Source organism: Eptatretus burgeri, chromosome 2, assembly GCF_056783735.1.
Source record: "Eptatretus burgeri isolate ZD-2024b chromosome 2, Ebu_testis_v1, whole genome shotgun sequence".
NCBI classification, from domain to species: Eukaryota; Metazoa; Chordata; class Myxini; order Myxiniformes; family Myxinidae; genus Eptatretus; species Eptatretus burgeri.
The window spans coordinates 121,756,194-121,778,348 of NC_140962.1; the positions used below are offsets into that span (position 1 = coordinate 121,756,194).

Sequence of the window (22,155 nt, forward strand, 5' to 3'; positions counted from 1 at the left end):
CTTGGCAATTCTGCAGGCAAAATGGTACCCAAATTCGATTCTTTCTCTTGGCATCCTCAACCGAATTAAGTGGATCCACCTCTAGAGATTTGACAGGTGCCAGACCAACTCGTTCTCCAGCATTGTACTGTGGAAGTAGTGATTCTTCTTTGTTGATCGATCTTTTTTTGCTCTTCACGACAGGTGCGCTTGATTCTTTTGGTAAAGGGCCAATAAACCTGTCCTGGATGATAATGCGATTGACGTGATGGGAGGTACCACCACCACTCAGAGTCTCTTCGAGTTTATCTATGTTGTCCCACACAAGAGTAGTAATCATAGAGATCAGAATGTTTGCCGGAAGAATGACGTTGTTGGTGCTGTCAGACAGTGAATGCAACTTCTGCATATACAGCGCCGTCTCTATCTGTTCCATCATGGAGTACGAAATACAGTGTCCAAGGCGGTTGAGAATTTGAATCGGCTCAACGTTTCCTGTAAGACACTTCACAACAAGAGCCATCAAAATATGCTTTGGCGGGCGCTGACGACCATTAGTGACAGCATAGATCAGATCTTGGCCAATCGAACAAATCTGTCTTTCGGCACAACTAGTCACATTTGACTCGCCTTCTTGACCAACTATTAACATTTTCAGAAAGTGTTTCACGGCTTCAGGTATATTTGCAGTTTCGGTTCCAAGCTCTGAAGGTTGCGGCGGCCATTCAGCCATTAGTTCCTGCCTTTTTATGTCACCTCGCAATAGCAGGGCGGCCCTTGATGGCTCTGCCATAGAATTACTTTGTGTCGCCAGCAATGTTTCAACTTTCGTTCTAAGTTCCATGATGCTGCAGGCAAGTTCGTCCCTCCTCAAGGTGTCAGGGTAAACCAAGACTCAGCGATCGTGGTTTCGGACGAAATGGAGTGACTCACCAAACTCGCTCTCAAATTTTCGACGCATATGTGTCTTAGTTGAGTCGCTGATCTCGTTGAAACCGTACGAGTTCATCAGTGAAATTAAACGGGATGTCAAGTCAGTGAGGTGCAGAACCTTTGGATTTGGAAATATTTCGTTCCTGATGAAGTCAAATAACTCTTTGTAAGCGGTAGTTTCAGCTGATTCATAGAAAGTTTCTGCTGATGCCTTACTGGTTGCGGCAATTCCACTAGTCGAGGTTGCGGCAATTCCACAATTCCACTACAATTCCACAATTCCGAGGTAGTCGATGCCTTTGTATACTGCCGGTAGCAGGACCTATGGTAATGTGCTTCAGCTGCAACGATCTCTCGACTGACTATGCTAAGAATCTTATTGTCCATTTTTCGCACAGCAGCTTGTCTGACAGCTGTGTCCGCTCGCAGCTGTTTACACTGCACAAGGGTTCCCTTAGAACGCTGTCCTTTCAAATATTTTTTCAACTTTATCACAAAATATGCACTTTGCCTCGTACACGCGAGATGAGACAGCCCCTTGCCGAGGTGTCCCATGTCGGCTGGGTTGCTCGTGTGTGTCTGTTTTCTCACGTGTTAGTCTATTGAGGTCCTTTTTGTTGGTAAACACAGAACTGCACCTGCGATGATATTTCACTGGCGCAATCTCTCCTTCGGATAAACCTTTTGCAGCAGATAATGTTTGTCCATGACCTCGAATTTCTGCAGCCTTCAACAGAGTTGCCCATGAACCAAAATCTATTGGTGACACAAGATCAGTGTTGTCATCAGAGCAGTGGATAACACAGTCGGTACGTGGCCGCTTTGGGGGAGGCAATGACTCTTCCATGATCAGTCAGTCACCGGAAAAGAAAAAAAAGATGTAAAAACACTGTGTAATATTTAAATACACTTCACAATGGTTTCTCCACAAAATTACCGTTGCCATGGAAACGTCAGTCTAGTTCAACTTATTGATTGCCATAAGAGAGAATTCATATAAATTGTTAGCCAAAATGGACTTTTGATATATGGTACGATTGAAAAATCTTTAAAACCAAAGACTTCTCAAAATCTCTGCTTTGACAATTCTTTCGAGGAATGAAATTGAATAGTTGATGGTTTCACCCTAAAACGAGATAGTTTGTTGACAACCTGCCCTATACATTGAAATAAACAACTTTCTGCGTGCATCGGAGTGGTTTTAGCCTTCAGATCTCTGAAAAATATTATTTCACTTGCAAGCTATGAATATTTCAACTTTTACCGTCAAAAAACGTGTTTACCCACAAAATTTATCGTTTCCATGGCAATGCCAATCTAATTGAACTAGGTAACTCGTACAACCTATACTAGGACATGTAAAGTGATATATAAATACATGTAGACTTTGGGTACTCTGTGAAGTTGATAAAATAAAAACAGTCCTCTTATCTCAAAAAACAGGGTTTTCTGTCAGATTAGCAAGAAATGCAATTCAAAATGTGATGTTTTTACCCTAAAACGATACATTTATCTTAAACCTACCCTCTTACTATGGAATTTAAAAACTGCCCTGATGCATCAGTATGTGTTTATCGTTTAAATGGTTCAAAAATCATTTTTCATTTCTGAGATATGAATTTTTAAAGTTTCACTATCAAAAACCATGTTTTTTTTTACCCTAAAATGGTTGTTGCCATGGTAACCGGCGATTGAAACCCAACACAAAGCACACCAAAATGGTTGTATTTTACATAGCTATTTATTCCAAGTCTCAAATATGTTGTTTTGTCGCAGATATTTTTTCTACAGTTGAAATTTCAAAAAACACGATTTTACCCCAAAAATGCCTATTTTCCCAAAAAACTACAATGAAGCTACCGATTTGTAGTGGCAATCATACCCAAAAAGTTGGCCCAGACAAAGATCTTTCCAAAAAGTACAGCCAACCTTTGCCACCCGAGATGGTAATGATCACCCATTTGGCCCATGGCCTATATATACAAGATCCGCATCGCCTTAAGACTGAGCACATGTACACATCCTCACATAGACGGTGCCCTTTGAGAGCGTCTATCATGAACTTTTAAATATATTCGGACATTTGCTTTAAAGTTTGGAAAAGTTGACATTACTATTTAAAGATTATTCCATTTATCGTATTGTAATTTTGTAAATACATTATATATTTCATAAATACACGATATATCGTAAATATGTAAATACATTATGACGGGTTTCGCTATTGGCTTAATGAAGACACGTGACGAAATATCGGAAGTTGTTGTTGTTGTTGTTTTAAAAAAATATATTTTATTTCGCTGACAAAACCTTTAGGTTTTGGACGCTGCTCTTGGACACATTAGTCCTTGTTATTTTTGGGGTAGCCGCACGGCGTATTTATAAATTGTGGAGACCGAAAACATGGGTGTGCCGTACGGTCTTTGATTTGATGTCGTACGGTGACCTTCGGGCGTTCCTGCGGCGGCCATAGAATTTTGAAGGCAGACGCAAGGTGCTCGCAAGGCGACCACAGGGGGACCCTAAGCCGAACGTGCGGCCAGACGGACGGTAACGAATGGGTTAATTTTTTTTTTTACCAACTTCTTTTGTTTCGGATTGTCAAATTTCTACGGCGAACGTAGAAATGAAAAAAGTTATAACCACGTTATAATTCCATGGCGACTCTACGGCCTGTAAAATATAGCCAAACGGCGTAGGGCCACCCTGAGGCCACCTCAGAAACTCTGCAGCTGCCGCACGTTTCTGTCAATTCAGAGGGCGTACGGCCACCGTATCCTCGCCGTACAGCAAATGTGACTTAGGCCTTACCATGTAAATGTATTACCCACCCGCTCATTAAGCGACGCCATTACCGAACAACGATATATGGAAAACTTGCAAATGTGCAGTCCACATAATTAACTTGATGTCCTCTTGGCATTACAAGTCTTCTCTATCACTTTCATCACTCTCATCACTGTCCTCACTCCAAGCATTATCTGACTCTTCCTCATCAACTGAATTATCTTCCACGCCATCCCCATCATCCTCATGTGGGCCTGCGAGGGACTCTGGAACTGAACTTCCTGGATACCGGTCTGGTTCAAAGCAGTTTTGAGACAACTTCCATCAATAGCCTGTTGGACTCGCTCCACCAGTTGGATCTGTCTGATCAGCTCTCTTCCAGATTCTTGCCACATTGTGTGCCCTTTTGATATGATTACCAAGTGTCTTGGTGCACGGGGGAAGAGAGGCACAGTTTATCTTCTTTATTCTGGCAAGGGGCTCCTTTTCATCACCACCACCCATTCGCATGAACGCCTTGTATCTGGCTTCATTAATGTCAGAGGTTTTAAAGCCATACAACACACAGCCAAAGGATGTAACAGCTTGGACGTCTACCTCCTCAGCTGTTAGAGATCGCAATGCCATCACATGAGCTGTATCTGACTCCATCCACTGGAAGGGCTTCACTTTGCCCTTTCTGTAGAAACACGATGTGAAATCACAACCAGCCAAGGCATGAAGGCCGATTAGTGCTTCAGTGATACCAGTCTGTTTCTTCTCAAGAATGTCAGCTAGTTTAGTGACATCAATGTACATTCGGTGGTTGCCAGATCCATAGTCCATGATGATGTTGATCCCTTCCAACCTTCCAGAAAGCCCAAGCAGAATGATGAAGACGTCCGTATCAGTGGACCTTACTAGAATGTTACCAGTGGAAATGTTGTTTGCATGAAAGGCAATGAGTTTGTCAGCTTCTTCATGTCGACAATGGAGGTGATTCGGTTACTCGATTTGCAGCACATCATCCTCGTTGTTCTTCATCTCCATACACACACCACCATGTGAAACATACAGTGTTTTTCTTCCAAGATTGAACCATATTGGAGCTTCTTCCATTCCTCCATTACAAACCGGGCAAACTCTTCCTTGAATGATCCCCTTTTGAGTAACTCTGTGCCACTCTGTCGCTGAGCCTGGTCAGGTCCAGTAATGATGAATGATTGAGGAGTAGTTGAACAATGCAGGTTTCGCTCGGTATCTTTGATTGATGGTGACTGGTACTTGTCGAGCATTATATGGATTTGCTCCCCACGATACAAACATACTTTTGCCAAAAGATCCTTTGCCAGGGTTACATATGTGGACTTGCTGTGCTGCAGCACGGTTTCAGGGAGGATAATACCGCCATCAATCACTGAGGCTGTTATTGGGAGAAGACTGTTGTCATCGAGAAACGCTTCCTGTCTGCTTTCAAGTTTCTTTGTGAGAGATGCCTTGTCCGTCTTTAGGGCACGTTTCTTTTCTCCTCTCTCTTTGCAAATTACACATTTGCCATGTGTAATTTGGGAGCGTCATTTGCCATGATCTGTAAATAACAAAAAGGGACAGAGACCAATGCATTATTTGCCACATTGTAACAAAAGACAGATGGTATGACTCCAGTAGGCAACTTTCAGGGTGAACTCAACATTTTCAAGCAGCAATGCATTTTTGTCATGTCGGTGGATGACCCCATCAGCCCATGAGGTTAAACGTTCCGGCGCTTTTCAGTTGAATCAACCTTCTGGGCCCCTGGACTAATCCTGGCACAATTGCCCGATTGAGGATCAGCTACAGTATCATTAGCCCTACCTGGAAGGAGGATCGAATGTGGATGTGGAACATGTATAATGTACCAAATGTTCTTTACGTATGTTTGTAATTATATACCCCCTGAATCAGTATCAACAAAAATTGAATCAAAAAACCGACAGAAATCCTTTTCAATGTTAAAATAACTTTAAATCAATTGTGTGAAGTTGGAGTATTTATCAGTCTTTGATAGCATGCTTTTCGATACAGCTGAGAAACTTTATGGATTTGTTTAACAGTATAAATGGAACAATGCCGCAATAATAGTCTTACTAATAATCGTTGTTTAAAAAGAAATAGCGAACAATGATGAGAAAAATTAATTTCAGGGAGTTAAAGAGGTCAACCCCGTGGGCTCGTAAGCCACAAAGAGGTATGCGAGTTATCCGATGAGATTACATGGTACTACATCACAGTTCAAGTACATTCTTCACACCCACTTGCATTTCCCTGACACCCTCCTCAGGGCTACGTTCAGGAGTCGGTGACCTTGGGTGCCTGGGTTTCAGCTGACCTCAACTTGACCCTCCCTCTCACATTGACTCCTCAAGACCCTGACATCCCACAGGTTGGAGAGTCTGTTCTCATTTGGTGTGTGTTGAAGCAGGGGATGGAATAATCTAGGGTTATGCTTCAGACTTTATATACATGATTAATGTTTCGAGCTCGTTCCTGTCCGGTAATGGCTGTTCCATAATAATCTCCCCTTCTCCCTTCAGGCAAATTGTTTTATAAGAGGGAAGATGGGAATTAATAACAGACAGAAATCGTTAATTAGAGCATGACGTACTCGTATAGTACGCTGGGGAAGTTTAAAAGGTCAGAGTGAGGTTTGTCGTTCATTTTGTGTGGAGCTATCCCTTTGATAATTTCCTTAATCAGCATTTGCTTGATCCCACTCTTATCGAGCTTCTTCTCATTATCCTGCTTCTCTCCCTCACACACATGAATGCATTTACAACCTCTCTGCATTTCATTATAACCTTTTCTACCTGTTTCTTCCTCTTTCTCGATTTCCTTTTCCCACTTCATGTATGATGGAACCCGTAGGGTGCTGACCCCGAGCTGCGCGTGACCGTGGCAGCAGACGGTGATGAACTTGTCCACTTTGAAGCTGTTCCGGCGGAGCAGTACACCTGGCGCCTTCGAGTCATTCGGCCACTTGACCGGGAGACGCGGAGCAAGCACAGGAACACGGCATGGAACACGACATAACACCATTAATACGTCGCTTTAACAAGCTATGAAGTTGAAGTCCTCTTCATCATACGATGGGTTAAAAAGGTTATCAGAGTGGGATGATCGTACAGCAGTCATGATAACATTGTTTTCAGACGTTATGTAAGTATTGGATATATAACTAGAAGGGCACTCGGTGGAGCACATACGTCCGCCACATAATGCCTGATCCGTGAGAACATATCGGGTCCAATATATTTTTTAAATATCATGCTATACATACAGTACTAGAACGTTTTTGGCCCTATCTGTCAATGGTGAAGAATCACTTTAAGAATTAAATTATTCTCGTATCCGGATCCGGATTCAGATCGTCACCAAAATCGAATAATTCATCGTGGTCACACAAACAACTTGTCCACCAAGTTTCGCCCGAATCCGTCTCCAACTTTTTGCGATACCATGCTTTATATCAGTTTTGCCCTATCTCTCAATGGTGAACAATCACTTAAAAAATTATCGGATCCGGATCAGGATCTTCACCAAAATTTAACCAGTTCTTTCTTGTCATGCACCGAACCTGTCCACAAAATTTCATCCAGATACGTCTCCAACTTTTTGAGATATCCTGTACACAGACAAACAGACAGAAAGGGGTGAAAACATCACCTCCTTCACCCTCAGTGGTGGAGGTAATAAACCTGACTTGGTGGCATAATGGTTAGACTGTTCAATTGTCTGCTCAGAGACTAGGAGATTTGAATCAGTGGTTCAAATCCTGTTTGAGTATGAACAACTTTAAAAATGTTATGTGCTGCTTCCGATGCCTGGTGTTGGCTTAATGGTTAGGGTGGTGGGCTTGGGTTCCTTGGGTCCTGAGTTCAAATCCCTCTCAGCTGTTGAATTAATACCAGGTGGGGTTAACTCGACCTGTCATCCTTCTGAGGTCGGTAAAATGAGTGCCAGCATGCTGGTATACTGTGTCGGAGTGGCGACCCGTCCAGGATTGTGCCCAATAGCCAAGGAGACTGCTTAAGCAGCACCAACGCTCTGCACAGAGTATGGTCCCAATCTCCTCCTCCTCCTGCTTCCTTGTTTAACACTCAGCATTTAAAGGATAGAGCACTGTCAAACAACACTGGGAAGACAATGGAAAACCACCAACACCTTGCCAAGAAACTGTTTTGGCACCACCTGTCAAAGTCAAAATCAAAAAATATGTCATGAATGAGGAAAAAAAAATGTTTTTCTGATAATCAGACCTACTTGTATTTAAAAAAAATAATAATAAAGTTGCATTTCTCAGACATTTTTGAGTATCTCCTTCCAAATAACATTTTGTACACCGCACATAGTGTACAGTAAACTATCATCTCTTTAATCAGTTAATTTCGTCATTATAGGATTGATACAGAACCTGGCATCATCATCTTAAGAGTTGTGTATTATGCCCCACACCTCTCCCGTCTCCTCGTCCCGTATATCCCACGGTGTACTTGATGAAGAATAGGCGAGTTATTGTCGGTACCCTGAACCAATTTCAAATTCCTGTTCTCTCCATTGGGAAGAGAGAAGCAAACCACCCACTCCAGTCCTTGCCCCGAGACTGCTTCCGCAACACCACCCCCGTCCTTTGCCAGACTACAGAGCACAAGATAATTCCGATTTCCATTTATTTCAGGTGTCTGTAATAACCATAACAGTTAAAGATGATATGTGCAGCCATTACAGACCTTCAGGCCAAAAGGCTGTTCATTTCTTGGTTTTGCAGTGTAACAGTCTAATGTGGCAGAAATTTAAAGGCGAGTCTCCACATCTCTTCCGAATACACCTGAGAACCGTTCAGTGATGTATTTTATTCTTTAATGGATGTGCCCGATGATGCAAATTTATTTGGAAATTCCAATGCATAACCTGAAAGAAATGTCAGCTTTGATCGCCATCGTAAAGCGTGTAATGGAGTTGAGCATCAATAGCAATAGGGCGTCTCATCATATTTGAGATTTTGGAGAACAGGTGGTCGAGCAAAGTAAATTCCACACATCCTCAGTTAAATTGATGAAATGTTGATTTTTAATTTTTAAATCGGTAAATACCGTCTTGGGATCAATAATAATACTTCCTGGAGTGTGTTGTTACTGCTGACACACCTTAGTGTCACGAGTTGCACCTGCAATCAAATTGAATTGTATTGTCCGTGTTGCCTGCCTCTTCCTTAAGTTCATTTGACTTGTTCATCATAACCTGGGGGAGGAGGGTGAGGTGGGGATGGTGGCAAGTAAACTGATGAAAAACAAGGGAAGGAGAGAAAATGGAGAAGAAAAGGGAAGTTAGAAACGGAGAGAAGAGAAATGGTAAATGAGGCTAAGAGTAGCTAGGATTGAAGGGATTGAAGGAGATTCTATGGGAGAGAACAGGAGAAGTGGCGTCAACAATTTTGGGTTCATATTATGTAGTTGGACATTTATTGGATCGCTTATGTTCCTGGTGATGAAAAGTGTGTGTGTGTGTGTGTGTGTGTGTGTGTGTGTGTGTGTGTGTGTGTGTGTGTGTGTGTGTGTGTGTGTGTGTGTGTGTGTGTGTGTGTGTGTAGCTAAGAGTGTGGGATGGAAAGCATAGCGGAGTTTCCAGCTTGACAGTCACGGTTTTGGATGTGAACGACCATGCACCGACCTTCCAGCAATCCTTGTACCAGACACATATCCAAAGTGACTCGCTGCGTGGCTTCGTCTTGCTCACGGTATTACCATGGCAATGATCATTAATTCCCGCAGGGACTAATCACATAAGGCAAACAGTTTCAGAATGTTTTGCAGGAATGGGCTGGACCAATCATAATCTGAGAGGTATAACATTTAATCTGTCAATTTTGACAACAGCATTTATATTACAGGATGCAGATTTTTAAATTTTGTATTGCTTTATATTTAATTGCTATGAAAGGTTGCCAACAAAGTAATCTTACTAAGATAACTGGACGTTATTGTGAAGTCTGTATCTCAATGGAGAAGTGAAAGATGTGAATATTCAACGAAAAAGTTGTAGTGTAAGTTATTAGTGTAAGTGGATGACATGTTAACACGGTTTCATGAAGTCTTAATGTCAAGCCACGAAGTTACTGATCACCCCCTCTTAATTATCCAATGCAAGAGCTTTATGACTGAGTTTTTTTTTCCAAGATCTTCTTAACAACCTATTGATTTAAAGCAAAAAACCGAATGAATCGTGGTGAATAATAACATGTAAATAAAAGTGGACAAAACCAAGCTGGATGAACCAAATCTGCTGACAGTAGTCATTGGCAAAGCCGATATCTTTATTTCTTTCAAATTCTACATGCAGTCATGTGTATTCTGGGCGAACAAAATAGCTGAGCGATATGTTTATTGCCCTTGAGCTGTCTAGCCTGGGTTTGAATCTCGGCTCGGCTATATTCTTTCATCCTGGTGCTTCATGTTTATGGCGAGGCATCATTGTGCGAGTGCTCTCTCAGATGATCAAACGTAAAGTCAATTCGTCCTTATCGCACATTCAACATGTCCACCAAGTTTCATCCGAATCTGTCCACAACTTTTTGACATATCCTGCTCACAGCCAGCCAGCCAGCCAGCCAAACAGGGGTGAACACCACCTCCGTTCACCTTCGGTGGCGGAGGTAAAAAGAGGTGGATTAGCAGTGCCTTGAGGCAGTCTAATGTTTCATTGACTGTAACGATGGTTTATCCTTTTCGATCGACATTTTATTATCATATCTGGAATAACCCAAGCTGCATTCTAAATTCATCCACTGATATTTGCACTCATAATTCCATTCCTGCCTGCATTTCATCTGTATTCTTATTATTACACTGCTTTTAGGGTGGCACATTTGTTCATGATGTAAAGTGGTTCAATTTAAATTTGCTCCGAGAAGCCCAGTTTTTAAATGGCTCCGACATTTGTATCTCCGTCTTCACACACATTCCCAACCCAATAAAATGGCTTCATTATCATTGGAATTACTCGACTTCAAATATGTTTGCACCATAGCTCCTTATTCATGCTCTATATAAACAATCTTTATTCTGCATTGCATCGTCCAATACCTGGTGGTGATCTAATGCTCGGGACATTGGACTGCTCATCCGAGAGGTTGTTGGTTAAAATCCAGAAGGCAGATGTTGGTTATGATATTGTCAGTAAAAACCCAGCTGTCTTATGAATGATGAAGTGAGAGGATAAGCTACCTGTCAAACATAGTCTAGTCTAGTCTAGTCTCTGCAGTCTACATGAAGCCACTCTACTTATTGTGATTAACTATTCCTCCATGATTCTACACTTCTGTATAAAAACAAATTATTAATGTCCTCAGGACAACTTAGGAAGGATATGAAAATGCTATCACCTAAAATGAACTGTCCATCAAATGGCTGTAACCTGCTGCAAGCACAATGTAAAGAACTCCATTTACTAAACCTCTTCTTCCTTCCCCAGTTATCTGCTGCCGACTTAGATGAGGGAGAAAATGGCCTTGTTAAGTATTCAATACTATGGCAGACATTGACTCGTGGGATGGGAAGGACCTGGGGTGACGTTGATACTTCAAGTGGTCCATTCGCTGTGGAAGAGTCCTCTGGAGACCTCTGGGTATCCAAGCCATCCTCCCTGTTTCCAGGCCGAACCGCAACGCTGTCAGTGGAAGCCAGAGATCAAGCACCAATGAGTCTAAGCAGGTAAAGTTAACAGTAATTTACACTGCAGTTTGGAGTAATTGTATATTCTCATGTATATTCGATCCCAAAATAAGATATAATTATTAATTTACATGTAGCATACTTTGTATCAAAGGCAAGCATGTCCAACACCAGATTTTGCTGTCACTGGTTCAAAGTGGAATGAGAGTCCCATTAAAAGTTCACACAATCCAGAGAGTTCAATGCAAAGCAACATCCCGGCAGTTGTATTTGAATTTTGGCCTTGGGTAGACCCTTGTGCATCATTCAGCAACAATACCATACCATTCAGAACCTGTCAAGATTTATTGCTTTAGAATATTACATGAGCATTGTAAATTGCAACATAAATCTCCTTCTGCCTGTATTTGTCTCGGCCTTTCGATCAATATTTCACTATTCTTCCCCATCTGTCTTGTATGCAATTCTCTGCATCCATATATTTATTTTTTGCCTTCAACCCTTTATTTAACCCTGAACCTCCACCTCCCACACAGCCCATCTTATTCCTTTACTTCCACCAGATCACTGTGTCATGCATTGATAAGCTGTTTTCAACACTGTTCCTCCATCCTTGCTCCTTAGGTCATCAGTGACTACGGTATCCGTAGTGATACTCCCACCAAACAATCAGTCGGCACCAACTTTTTCTGATCTTTGTCCTGTCGCTTCTACCTCTGATTGTCGTTTGGAATTGACTCTCAGCGAGGGGGCTCTGGAGGGGAGTAACATCTTCAGAATTCGGGTACAAGTGTTTGCTGCAACTCACATTTTAACTCTGATGTTGTTGATGCCATTGCAATGTACTTTTATGTAATCGATGTTTTTTTGTTGTTTTTGTGGAATACAATCATTGTTAGTTCATTAAGCCAGCTGGATTGTTCAGTTTTCTTGCTTGAGAACCGTGTGAATAGGGGTTATGTAAGTAGTAGATTAATGGGGTTACTGAGGCACCCATGCAAATGAATGGGGAAAACTATGAATTGATCCCCAAAAACCCCTAAACAGGAGGCCAATTCCTCCCATACAAATGTATAGGGAGAACTCTCTGACTCGAGACCCATCAGGACAAAAAGAAAAGCATGATTTTCTGTCATACAAATGTATAGGGAGAACTCTCTAACTCGAGACCCATCAGGACAAAAAGAGGAGAATGATTTTCTGCCATACAAGCTCATGTTAAATTGAGACTATCTCAGGGCCCAAAAAAACCTCATACAAATTAATAAGGGAAGCTTTCTTGCTCAAGGCCCATCAGGTCAAAAGAGGAGAATGATTTTCTCTCCCCCCTCTGACTCTCAGTCCATGGGGTCAAAAGAAGAGATCGATCTCTCCCCCATTACTTACTCCATTCAAAGAGTGAGCCAATGAATATTTGATCATGTTCTACTTCAGGTAATAAATTAATTTTCCGATTACATTCATTGCCATCGAGTATGTTCACAAATATTATTTTAGAACTTAGTTCTTGGTCTAAATATCTTTGTTGAGCAGAAATAAAATGATAAACTTCTCTCAATGCTCTTGTTTGACCACCTCCTGAGCCACATATCATTTTGAGATTATAGTAAATTGTTTTTCCATTGTTTAATTGATAACCATCAAAGTTTTCAGTCCATTCAAGGATATTTTTTCTCGTTATATCCTCCAACTTATTTGTAATTAAATTTATCCACTTATTTGTTTTATCTACTTTTACCCCGGTTATTTCTTCAATTAGGCTTATTTGATATTTCTCACATTCTTTATGTTTTCCATTTAAGTACCAAGGCTGATTACATCTTCACTCTTTGGTTTGGTTATTGCTTGGTTCTATCATTTATAAATCAGTAAAAGATGGTAGTAGTCCCTCAGCACTTATACTTATAACCATTAGGGAGACTATTAATTCCATTCTCTAAAATATATCTTTTATCATCAAAGGCTCCTAATGCTTTCTTATTTATCTCTTCTGTATATCATTGATGTTTATAACTTCTTATTGTATTCATTTTTCTGCACTCTTCCTTCTTTAAGGTTAAACAGTTTTAATAATGTTTAAAGTTTATTGTTTCCTTGATTATATTTTTCTTTATTCCCTTTAGCTTCTTATCACATCTTTCAATGTTATTGTCAATATATGTAAAAGCATAAGCCTTTGATCTCAATCCTATAAATTCATGCATAACCTTCGCACCCAAGTCATCTTTAAACTTACCAATAACCTTTGTGTTATTTGATGAAAACAACACATCACCAGGTTTATAATTACTTATATCACACATATCAATATTATCAATCATATCCTCATACACATCACTTGTCTTAATTTCTAATATAAAACTATCGGTATCCATATATAACAATGACACATTTTCCTGAAACTTTATTTTTAAATGAATATAGTAATCGTCATACATTAACGACTTTGACAAGTCAAGAATTGATGTTCCGATATAAATGGGTTTATTCATTTTAATACTCTCTTTTTTCAAATGTATAGCACAAAAGTTCTCTGAAAACACCTCCACTCGTTCAAAACTTGGTCTATTAATTAACTTTAAAGCCTGTTTCCAAGATGTAGAAAGTCTTATGTTTTGTCGATTCCTAACATTTCCATAGTCTCCAAATACAGCATTATTCATTAATTTATAAAAGTTCTTCTCAAAATTTGTTTCTGCGTTTTTTTATTTCTCTGTTTTGTATTAAAATCAATATATTTCTCTAACCAATGACTTTGTTTAAATTTCAAAATCCTATGAATTTTCCTCACTCTCAACCCAGCAGATAAATATTGTCTCAAGTTCCTTTGATGTAAAACATAACTTTCTTTATCATTTAATATAGTAAGTTGTTTTTCTGGACATTTACCTTTTATATTAAATGACTGTTGGTAATCACTTAACTATTCTTTTCTCGGACTTTCTTTATCGGAGGCATAGGGTAGGTCTTTATGTTTATTATGAAGTTCTTCAGGGTATTTTAAATCAACCTCAAAATAATATCCAACTTCAGCCTCATCCAATTCTTTTTGAGAGGAGATAATATCAAGTAAAACTTTTTCATAATGTTTTTCTTCAACCCATTTAAGTTCCCCATAAGGTAAAGATTGAGACATGGCCCACCCATACAAATTGTTAGCATCATAATACATCAGGTAAGAGTTGTCCTCATTCTTATTATAATTAGGAAGATATTTGTTATTTGCTTTAGCATATCTCTTGGAACATACTTGAGATATTCCTCCTCTTTTAGCTGTCTCTACCATTAAAAGCATATCTATATCACTGATTAATTCCAAATTTTGTTTTGTCATTTTTAACATAGCACTCCAAGCCAAACCCGGGGCCGTGTAATAGTGAGCGGGGTCTAATCCATAATAATTTTTATAATGACAGACTGTTCTAAAAGTTTCAAACACATCACTTAATAACAGTACATCAGTTTTAAGATATAAATCATGATATTCCCCAAGATTCTTTATATTAAACTTCTCCCAAACCTTTTTAGCTTGTGTATAATCTTAATCAGAAAGATGAGTATTATTTAACTTTCCATAGAAACTTTCCCTTGAAGGAAGTTGTGTTTCTTTAAACTTCTCAAATGAATCCATATAGTCATACGGATATATTCCCTTTTGTGATAGATCAATCTCTTCTTGATTTGAGCAACATGATTTAAAACTCGGGAATTTTTAATATTTGGTGCTAACTCAGATAATGAATCTCCCATAAACTTGTATGTGTCAAGAAATCTGATATGGTTATGGGGGATGTATAAATCATTTTTGTGAATGAGATGTATTTTTGATCTGTGTTTCGAATGGCGAAAATATTTCCGAATGTCTTTGAAAGTTCATTTATAAATAGATGTTTGTCATAGTGAGCGTTGTTGTGAAGAAAGACAGGAATAAAATTTGTAGTATTGTAATTAATATTACAACAAGAATGAGCGGGACCTCTATATTTACCAGTAAGATGACAGTGATCCCTAACCTTGGCCACTCCCTCAATTTCCTCATCACAAATATGACAGGTACTGTTCTCTCTAAATTCCTGTTCCTCTTCCTGTGTTATTGACATTGATTTATATGTTTTCACCATTATTTCTCTTAGTCTTATGCAATCTTTTTCCAATCGTCTTACAAACTCCTCTGAGGCATCTTCCCCCCTATAAAGTTCTAACTTGTATTCATCACCAATAGCTGATTTGATATAATAACAGAAACCACAAGGAGTATGTTTTTGGTATATATTTGTGTATGATTTATTTGGATTTGGAGAAACAGTATCTATCTTTTCAAGGATACTTTCAAAATTAGCATATATCACAAACGGTTTGTTTTATAGATTTGTTAAAATCTTTGAATGATATGTTTGAACCTGCTTTTGGTAAATTAATTACGGTTGATTTATGATTGCTACAATATTTTTGAATGTTGATTTAATCATTCTTTTGTGTGAAAGGAGTTGAGGCATCTCTTACAAGGATACGTTTTGCATTTTCTCTTATATATTTGTGATTTGGTTAATCTTGAGAAATTTTTGATGAAAGCATAATGTGATTTTTCCTCTGAAGTAAAGTGGAGAAGGTCAATGTGTGTTTCATCATTTTTAGAGTTGTTTGAAATTTTTAATATCTGAACTTTGTTTGTATCCGTTAATCCATATATATTAACAGATAGATTATTCATTTTCTCAAATTTAGGAATATCTCTCAATGACATTGGAAACTTTAAATCTTTAACATTTAATGTATTCTCGTATTTCTCATAATGTTTAACCCTTTCAGGATTCCATCGTGGAGGATGTAAGTGAGTAAGAACAGACCATAGAAAACATTTATCTTTGTTTTGAATATTAACAACCGCTTTCTTAAGTTTTATCTTTTTTGATAAATCAATATAAGAAGAAGCTTGAAGAGGATCTGATTTTAAGATGTGTATATCTAAAAAGATTATTTTTGTGATAGTAAATCCACTACCTACTACAATGTTACCAACATCTTGTTCTTGGCTTTGGAGATTATCGTAAACATCACATCTGACAAAATCTTGGAATGATGAGATAAAGTGTGGGTTTGTCCTCATATAGGGAGTAGTTTCATCGTCTTGTCTTACCATTTTCAATTTTACTCCCATATAAAACTTAAAATTTATCATTTCACTTAATGTTTTTTTAATTATAGTTTCAATACTTTGTTTAACCATATCAACAGCTTCCATGATTGAAGATGGTCCAGGGTCTTGAAAACGAAACAATCTTATTTTTATATGCCTTTTAAATGCCCCATCAGTGTTTTCAATGGAGAAATTAGCTTCCCTTTTTTCATTGTTCTTGTGTTTGCGTGATTGAAGATGTCTATTATAATTCTTTCTAAGAATATCATTATCACATCTATCACAATGTTTTGTTTCTTGGTCAAGTGGAGATATTTGATGAAGTAGATTAAATGTGTGTTTGTTGGTTTGAAGGTGTTTTTTATAATATTTATATTCGTGATTACAAACATCGCAGTACGTTGTATTCATCATATTTATATAATAAAACTTTGCTTAAACTAAAATTTTCTTGATTAAAATTTCGTTTAATTTATAGGTGAATCTGTGCTTAAAACCATTTTATCCTCCAACTTTTTTCACTTAATAAATACAATGTTTCAAGACACAAAAGACAAGTTTCAATCAATCTCTTCATTTGTTAAAGATACTGAGAAATATGTCAAGGATGTAAAATTGAACAAAGATAAATATAACAACTATTGGATACAAACAATTATGGTGGATAATATGAGTTTTCAATTTCCTTCAGTGGAAGAGCTTTTAGTATATCTGGAAGAACATCAATTAAAGTATCTCTAACAACAGTTTCTCCTCTCCTTCTGGCAATATATTCAAAACTAGAAAAAGCAATGAAACAAGAAAAAGTATCAAAAAATAAAAACCTTATGGATGAAGCTTTAGAATGAAAGATAAGACCATCTGTAATATGCAAGGTTAAATTTGTAATTTTTTTCAACAACCCTAAAGATGTAAATCCTGATGAAATCAAGGATGTTAATATATCAGGTGAAATGAAATTTCGTTCAATAGTAGTTAAGGAGCATTTTAAAATTACCTTTATATAAAAAAATGTAGCAGTTGAATCTGTTAATGAAAAAAAGTATATAGATATCGATGATAATGTTTTTTTCTACTAACTAAATATGAGTCAATATTCAACTGAAGATTTTGAACATCATGAGAGTGATTATGTTACCGAGAGTTTGTGTTCAAACGACAGTTATGATACCGAGAGTTTGTGTTCAAACGATAGTTATGAAAGTAGTTTTATAGATGATTCTGAAAGTATCGAACATGATACCGAAGATGAATTTCAGTTTAAGTAAAGCTTTACTTTATAAATATGAATAGTTTACTCGATTTTGAGCCTCTTGAATTCCCTGATTCTCCATATGACGAATTTGAGAATTGTCCTGCGTGTGAAAGATGGGGATTAAACACAGAGTCAAAACCCTATAAGCAATGTATATTCTGTGATTATCTTCTAATTAACGATAATAAAAAATATAAAAAGGAAAATAATTCTTTTAGATTTACAACAAAAATGAATTACTTTACAAGATTGATCAGAGAAATGAATGTAAAGTATGAGGGTGATAATACACCTTTCCTTACAAGGGAAGAAACTGAACGTATCAGAGAAATGTTCAAAGGATTGTTGTTATATATTATTGACGATTGTCATTTTCAGGGAAATATCAACACACGATATTGTATAAATAAAATAATGGATCATCTTGAAATTACACCCGAACTGAGGATAAAATATAGAGTTTCTAATAAAGCCAATAATAAATGAAATAACCTGTTTTCCAAATATATAAATGAATGATTTTTTACCCATTTGGGAAAATTTGATAAAATTTAACAATCATAAAAATCTTCCAAATTCATTAAGATGTCTCATAGTTGGTTCAAGCGGATGCGGAAATACCTGCTTACTTTTGAAGATGCTCCTAACTCCCAACTTTTTAGATTATGAAAATTTAATAATTTTCACAAAGTCGAGTTTTCAACCAGAGTATCAAATACTCTCACAAGGTTTTAATGCTGGTCTTCAAAAAGAGGATATAATCGGTTTACTTAAACTTCAAAAAAACCGAAATAATTATAACATTGAAGATATAATACAACTATTTTGTGATACACAGAGAAGTAAAAAGAAATCAAAACTGATAACTTGTATTCTTAGTGATAATACGGATGATATACCGTCTCCCCAAGATTTGGATAAATCAAAAAAGAACCTCATTATCTTTGACGATTGTGTTAATGAGAGAAACCAAATGGTAATGGACATCTATGAACTACACAAAAGGGAGACATTCTTCTTGTAATTGTATTTATCTTAGTCAATCGTACTTTCAACTTCCTCGTCGTTCCATCAGAAACAATGCTAATACTTTTATTTTATTCAAGTTAAATTCAATGGATATAAACAATTTTTGGAGAGATAATTATTCTGCATTATGCAGTACAAAGGAATTTGGGGATTATATGAAGCACACGACTGAAAAATATAAATATATTGTTGTGAAACAAGATGAGATATTAAGGGATATATTTTTTGTTTTATAAGCAATTACATATATAAATGGCAACTATTATTATAAATCGTGTGGGTAAATCTGCTTCTGGAAAAAACTTTCATAAATCAAGGTTTGTCTATAGTACAAATGAGAATATTGTAAATTTACTTAAATATAGACTCCTTTAGAGAAGGACTGGAACCTCGCATGCTTGGGGTTTGTAACTTGAGTCTGAAGGATTAACTTGAGTCCAGGGCTAAAATGACTTCTAGAAGAGCTAGAGACACGATCTCGGGATCCATATAGGGGTTTTTGAGGACGTCGCGTTCAAAAGTGTCATTTTCAACACCACCTGAGATCATCTTCAACGTCAAAAGGTCATATTTCAAGGTCAAATTACTTAATTTTGGTATTTTTTGCCCGTTTTTGTGTCTAACTCATAAATGGTGAGAGATGGCTGATTGTAATAAGATGCAAGTGTGTAGAGCTGTCAAACTTTGATATCTATTGTCATATATTGTATTACATAAACATTATATGCATGTCACAACACAATGCCTATTACAACTATGTCTATGTCTATCACTAGTTGGAGAGCTTTTCTTGCCTCCTGAGGCATCCCAAAGCTTTTTCTTTGTCACTTACATTGAGGACATGAGCTTTCATTAGAATGTTAGCTAAAGTAGTATATGGAGCATTACTGCTAGCTAAAGGTGCATCTACAGAGGATAACAGCTTAGCAAAATGAAATCGGCAACGCATTTTAGTCTTGTCATACAAATTGTAGGCATTATGTACAAAAAAGACGGTTGACATAGTCGGCACACTCAATCCACCTCTATTCAAATTATCGAGAAACTCAGATGACACCTCGTTACCATCTTCATCATCAATGATCTCCTCCATACTGGTGCTATCGCCATATTTATGAACAAGGTGTCCGGCCAAATAAACTACTTTATCCTTAAAGGCATCATGAGACCCCAAGAGATCCTGAGTGTCTTGAGGAGTAATCTCGTCAATGAGTTCACTTCGCTCATCTGGATTTATGGAAGTTGTACAGTTCTTGTCGCAATCAATCACACGAGAACTATATTCGGGCATAATGTCATGCTTAATGAGTGTTTGCAAATTTACAATTTTATCTGCTGCCATAATGTCAACTACGTCAATGTAGAAGTTTCCATCGCTTCTTTGCCTGGCTTGGCCGAAAAACTTTTCCAAGGCTTCATCTGCAAATATAGCAGGAAGAACGTAGTCCAAGTCTTTCTCTGCCAGAAGCAATTTGGCAGCATCCACATTATTACATGTGGACACAGTGAAGGCTTCAGCAGTTTGCTGAGTCAGCTTCAGCTTACGACCACCACCTCCTTGCCATGCGCAGGTAGATATAATTTGGCAGGCCTGCTCCAGCCTAGTGAAACTTGTACAGTCTGCTGTCCAAGGCTGTCTGGATTCATCGCGCAGATGGATAGCTGAGAAACGGTCTTTCACCTTCATCATCTTGAACTACTCACTCATTATCTGGGTGAGGATTATTGTGCCTTCACTGATGCCCAGTGAATCCTTGAAGGTCTTTAACGCAGCGACAGTCTTGTCATTGAACACTTGGCATACCAATGGTACGCTCTGGCGTTGAAGGGGCTTGGGGAAAACAGTGGTGTGCGTCAGCTTGGTTAAGTGAATAGGAATAGCCCGGTTGATCTCATAAACCTTCTGAATATCACTCCAGTAAGCTTTGTACTCATTACCATCTATGACAAATGAGAGTGTCTTGCCATCAACAGTAATCCAGTTGTTGCGAATATTTTTGAAGATGTGCACGTAGTCGTACACTAACAACATAGATTGCTCTTGAATTGACAGCACTTGGCAACTTCCTGGTCCTCCAAGTTTTGAATAAACACTGCGGTTGGTATTACAATTGTCACATATCAAAAAAATCACAGTACCGCCAGCACCAACGGCAGCTGATGCAGCTTCGATAAAGAGTTCCTTCAGCTGATCGGCAGTTAGTTTTTTGCAGGGCAAAATGCGTAGAATATAGCGTGGACCACCGAAATGGCAGGCAACTTCAACAACCATAGCATGTGAAGCAAGCATTTCGTGTTCACCACCCGCTGCTGCATTTTAAGCATATCCTACAACATGCCCTCCAGAAAATCGCAATATCTCGACCAGCTTTACCTCGTCAAACATTAAATTGACCAAACGCTGCTGTGGTTTAAGCTGATCGAACAAGGTTTTGAGGTTGGAGTCCTGCTGACTACTAGTAAGCATCTGTTTTACCTTTTTTGTTGATGGGAGAATGATTAAGCCGGATCAACGAATCATTACCTTCGCATTCTGCGAAAGGTTATGTTTTGGTCGGCGTGTATTTATTTATTTATTTATTTATTTGTAATCTTGTGATTCGTATAACTCAAAAAGTATTAAACCAAATTGCATGAAATTTGGTGGGATGATTGGTTATTAGCCAGGAAGCATTCGATTAGATTTTGGGATCGTTCGGGTCAAAGGTCAAGGTCAAGGTCACAAAAAGGTCAAAATCGTCTTTTTATGATAACACGGTCAATTTTTATTCAATTTGCATGCAACTAACGCCAAAATGTTCAGAATTCAACGCCTCATCTTGTGATATGCAATATGACACAATGACGCCCATACTCTTGTTACCGGTTAGGGGTCAAAGGTCAGGGGGGTCACGACCATGAAAAATATGCGGTTTTTGTCATAACGCGGTCAATTCTTGTCCGCTTTACATGAACCCAGCACCAAAATGTTCAGAATTTAATGCCCAATCTTGTGACACAATGACGTCATAACACATGTCACCGGTTGGGGTAAAATGTCGGGGGGGGGTGTCACGCCCTTGAAAAATATGTGGTTTTCGGCATAACTCGGTCAATTCTTATTCGATTTGCATGAAACCAGCATCAAACGAGATTACCTTCTCTTGTTGAAATGTTGTATTCACCGAGCTTGCGAGTGAAGACTCGCAAAAATGACGAGAGTTGATTGTTGTTTAGTCCGTAGCCCCCGAAAGTCGGGGGGGGTCATGACATAGATATGTGGTTTGTGTCATAAGACCATTCATATGAAACCAGTTCCCCACACTCATACCAAGAACAAAAAAAGTAGTGGCAGCGAAGGTATGCGCTCT

At 38.3% G+C, this 22,155-nt stretch overlaps 1 protein-coding gene across 1 annotated transcript in view; it reads left to right on the forward strand.

The window, feature by feature from the left end:
• PCDH15 (protocadherin related 15) overlaps positions 1-22,155 on the forward strand; it is a 338,778-nt gene that overhangs the window by 156,652 nt on the left and 159,971 nt on the right. The window contains exons 13-17 of the mRNA XM_085871026.1: positions 5,999-6,100; positions 6,583-6,729; positions 9,305-9,451; positions 11,185-11,423; positions 12,009-12,168. Of these exons, the coding sequence (XP_085727152.1) occupies positions 5,999-6,100; positions 6,583-6,729; positions 9,305-9,451; positions 11,185-11,423; positions 12,009-12,168 (795 nt within the window). The remainder of the gene's footprint in view (positions 1-5,998; positions 6,101-6,582; positions 6,730-9,304; positions 9,452-11,184; positions 11,424-12,008; positions 12,169-22,155) is intronic.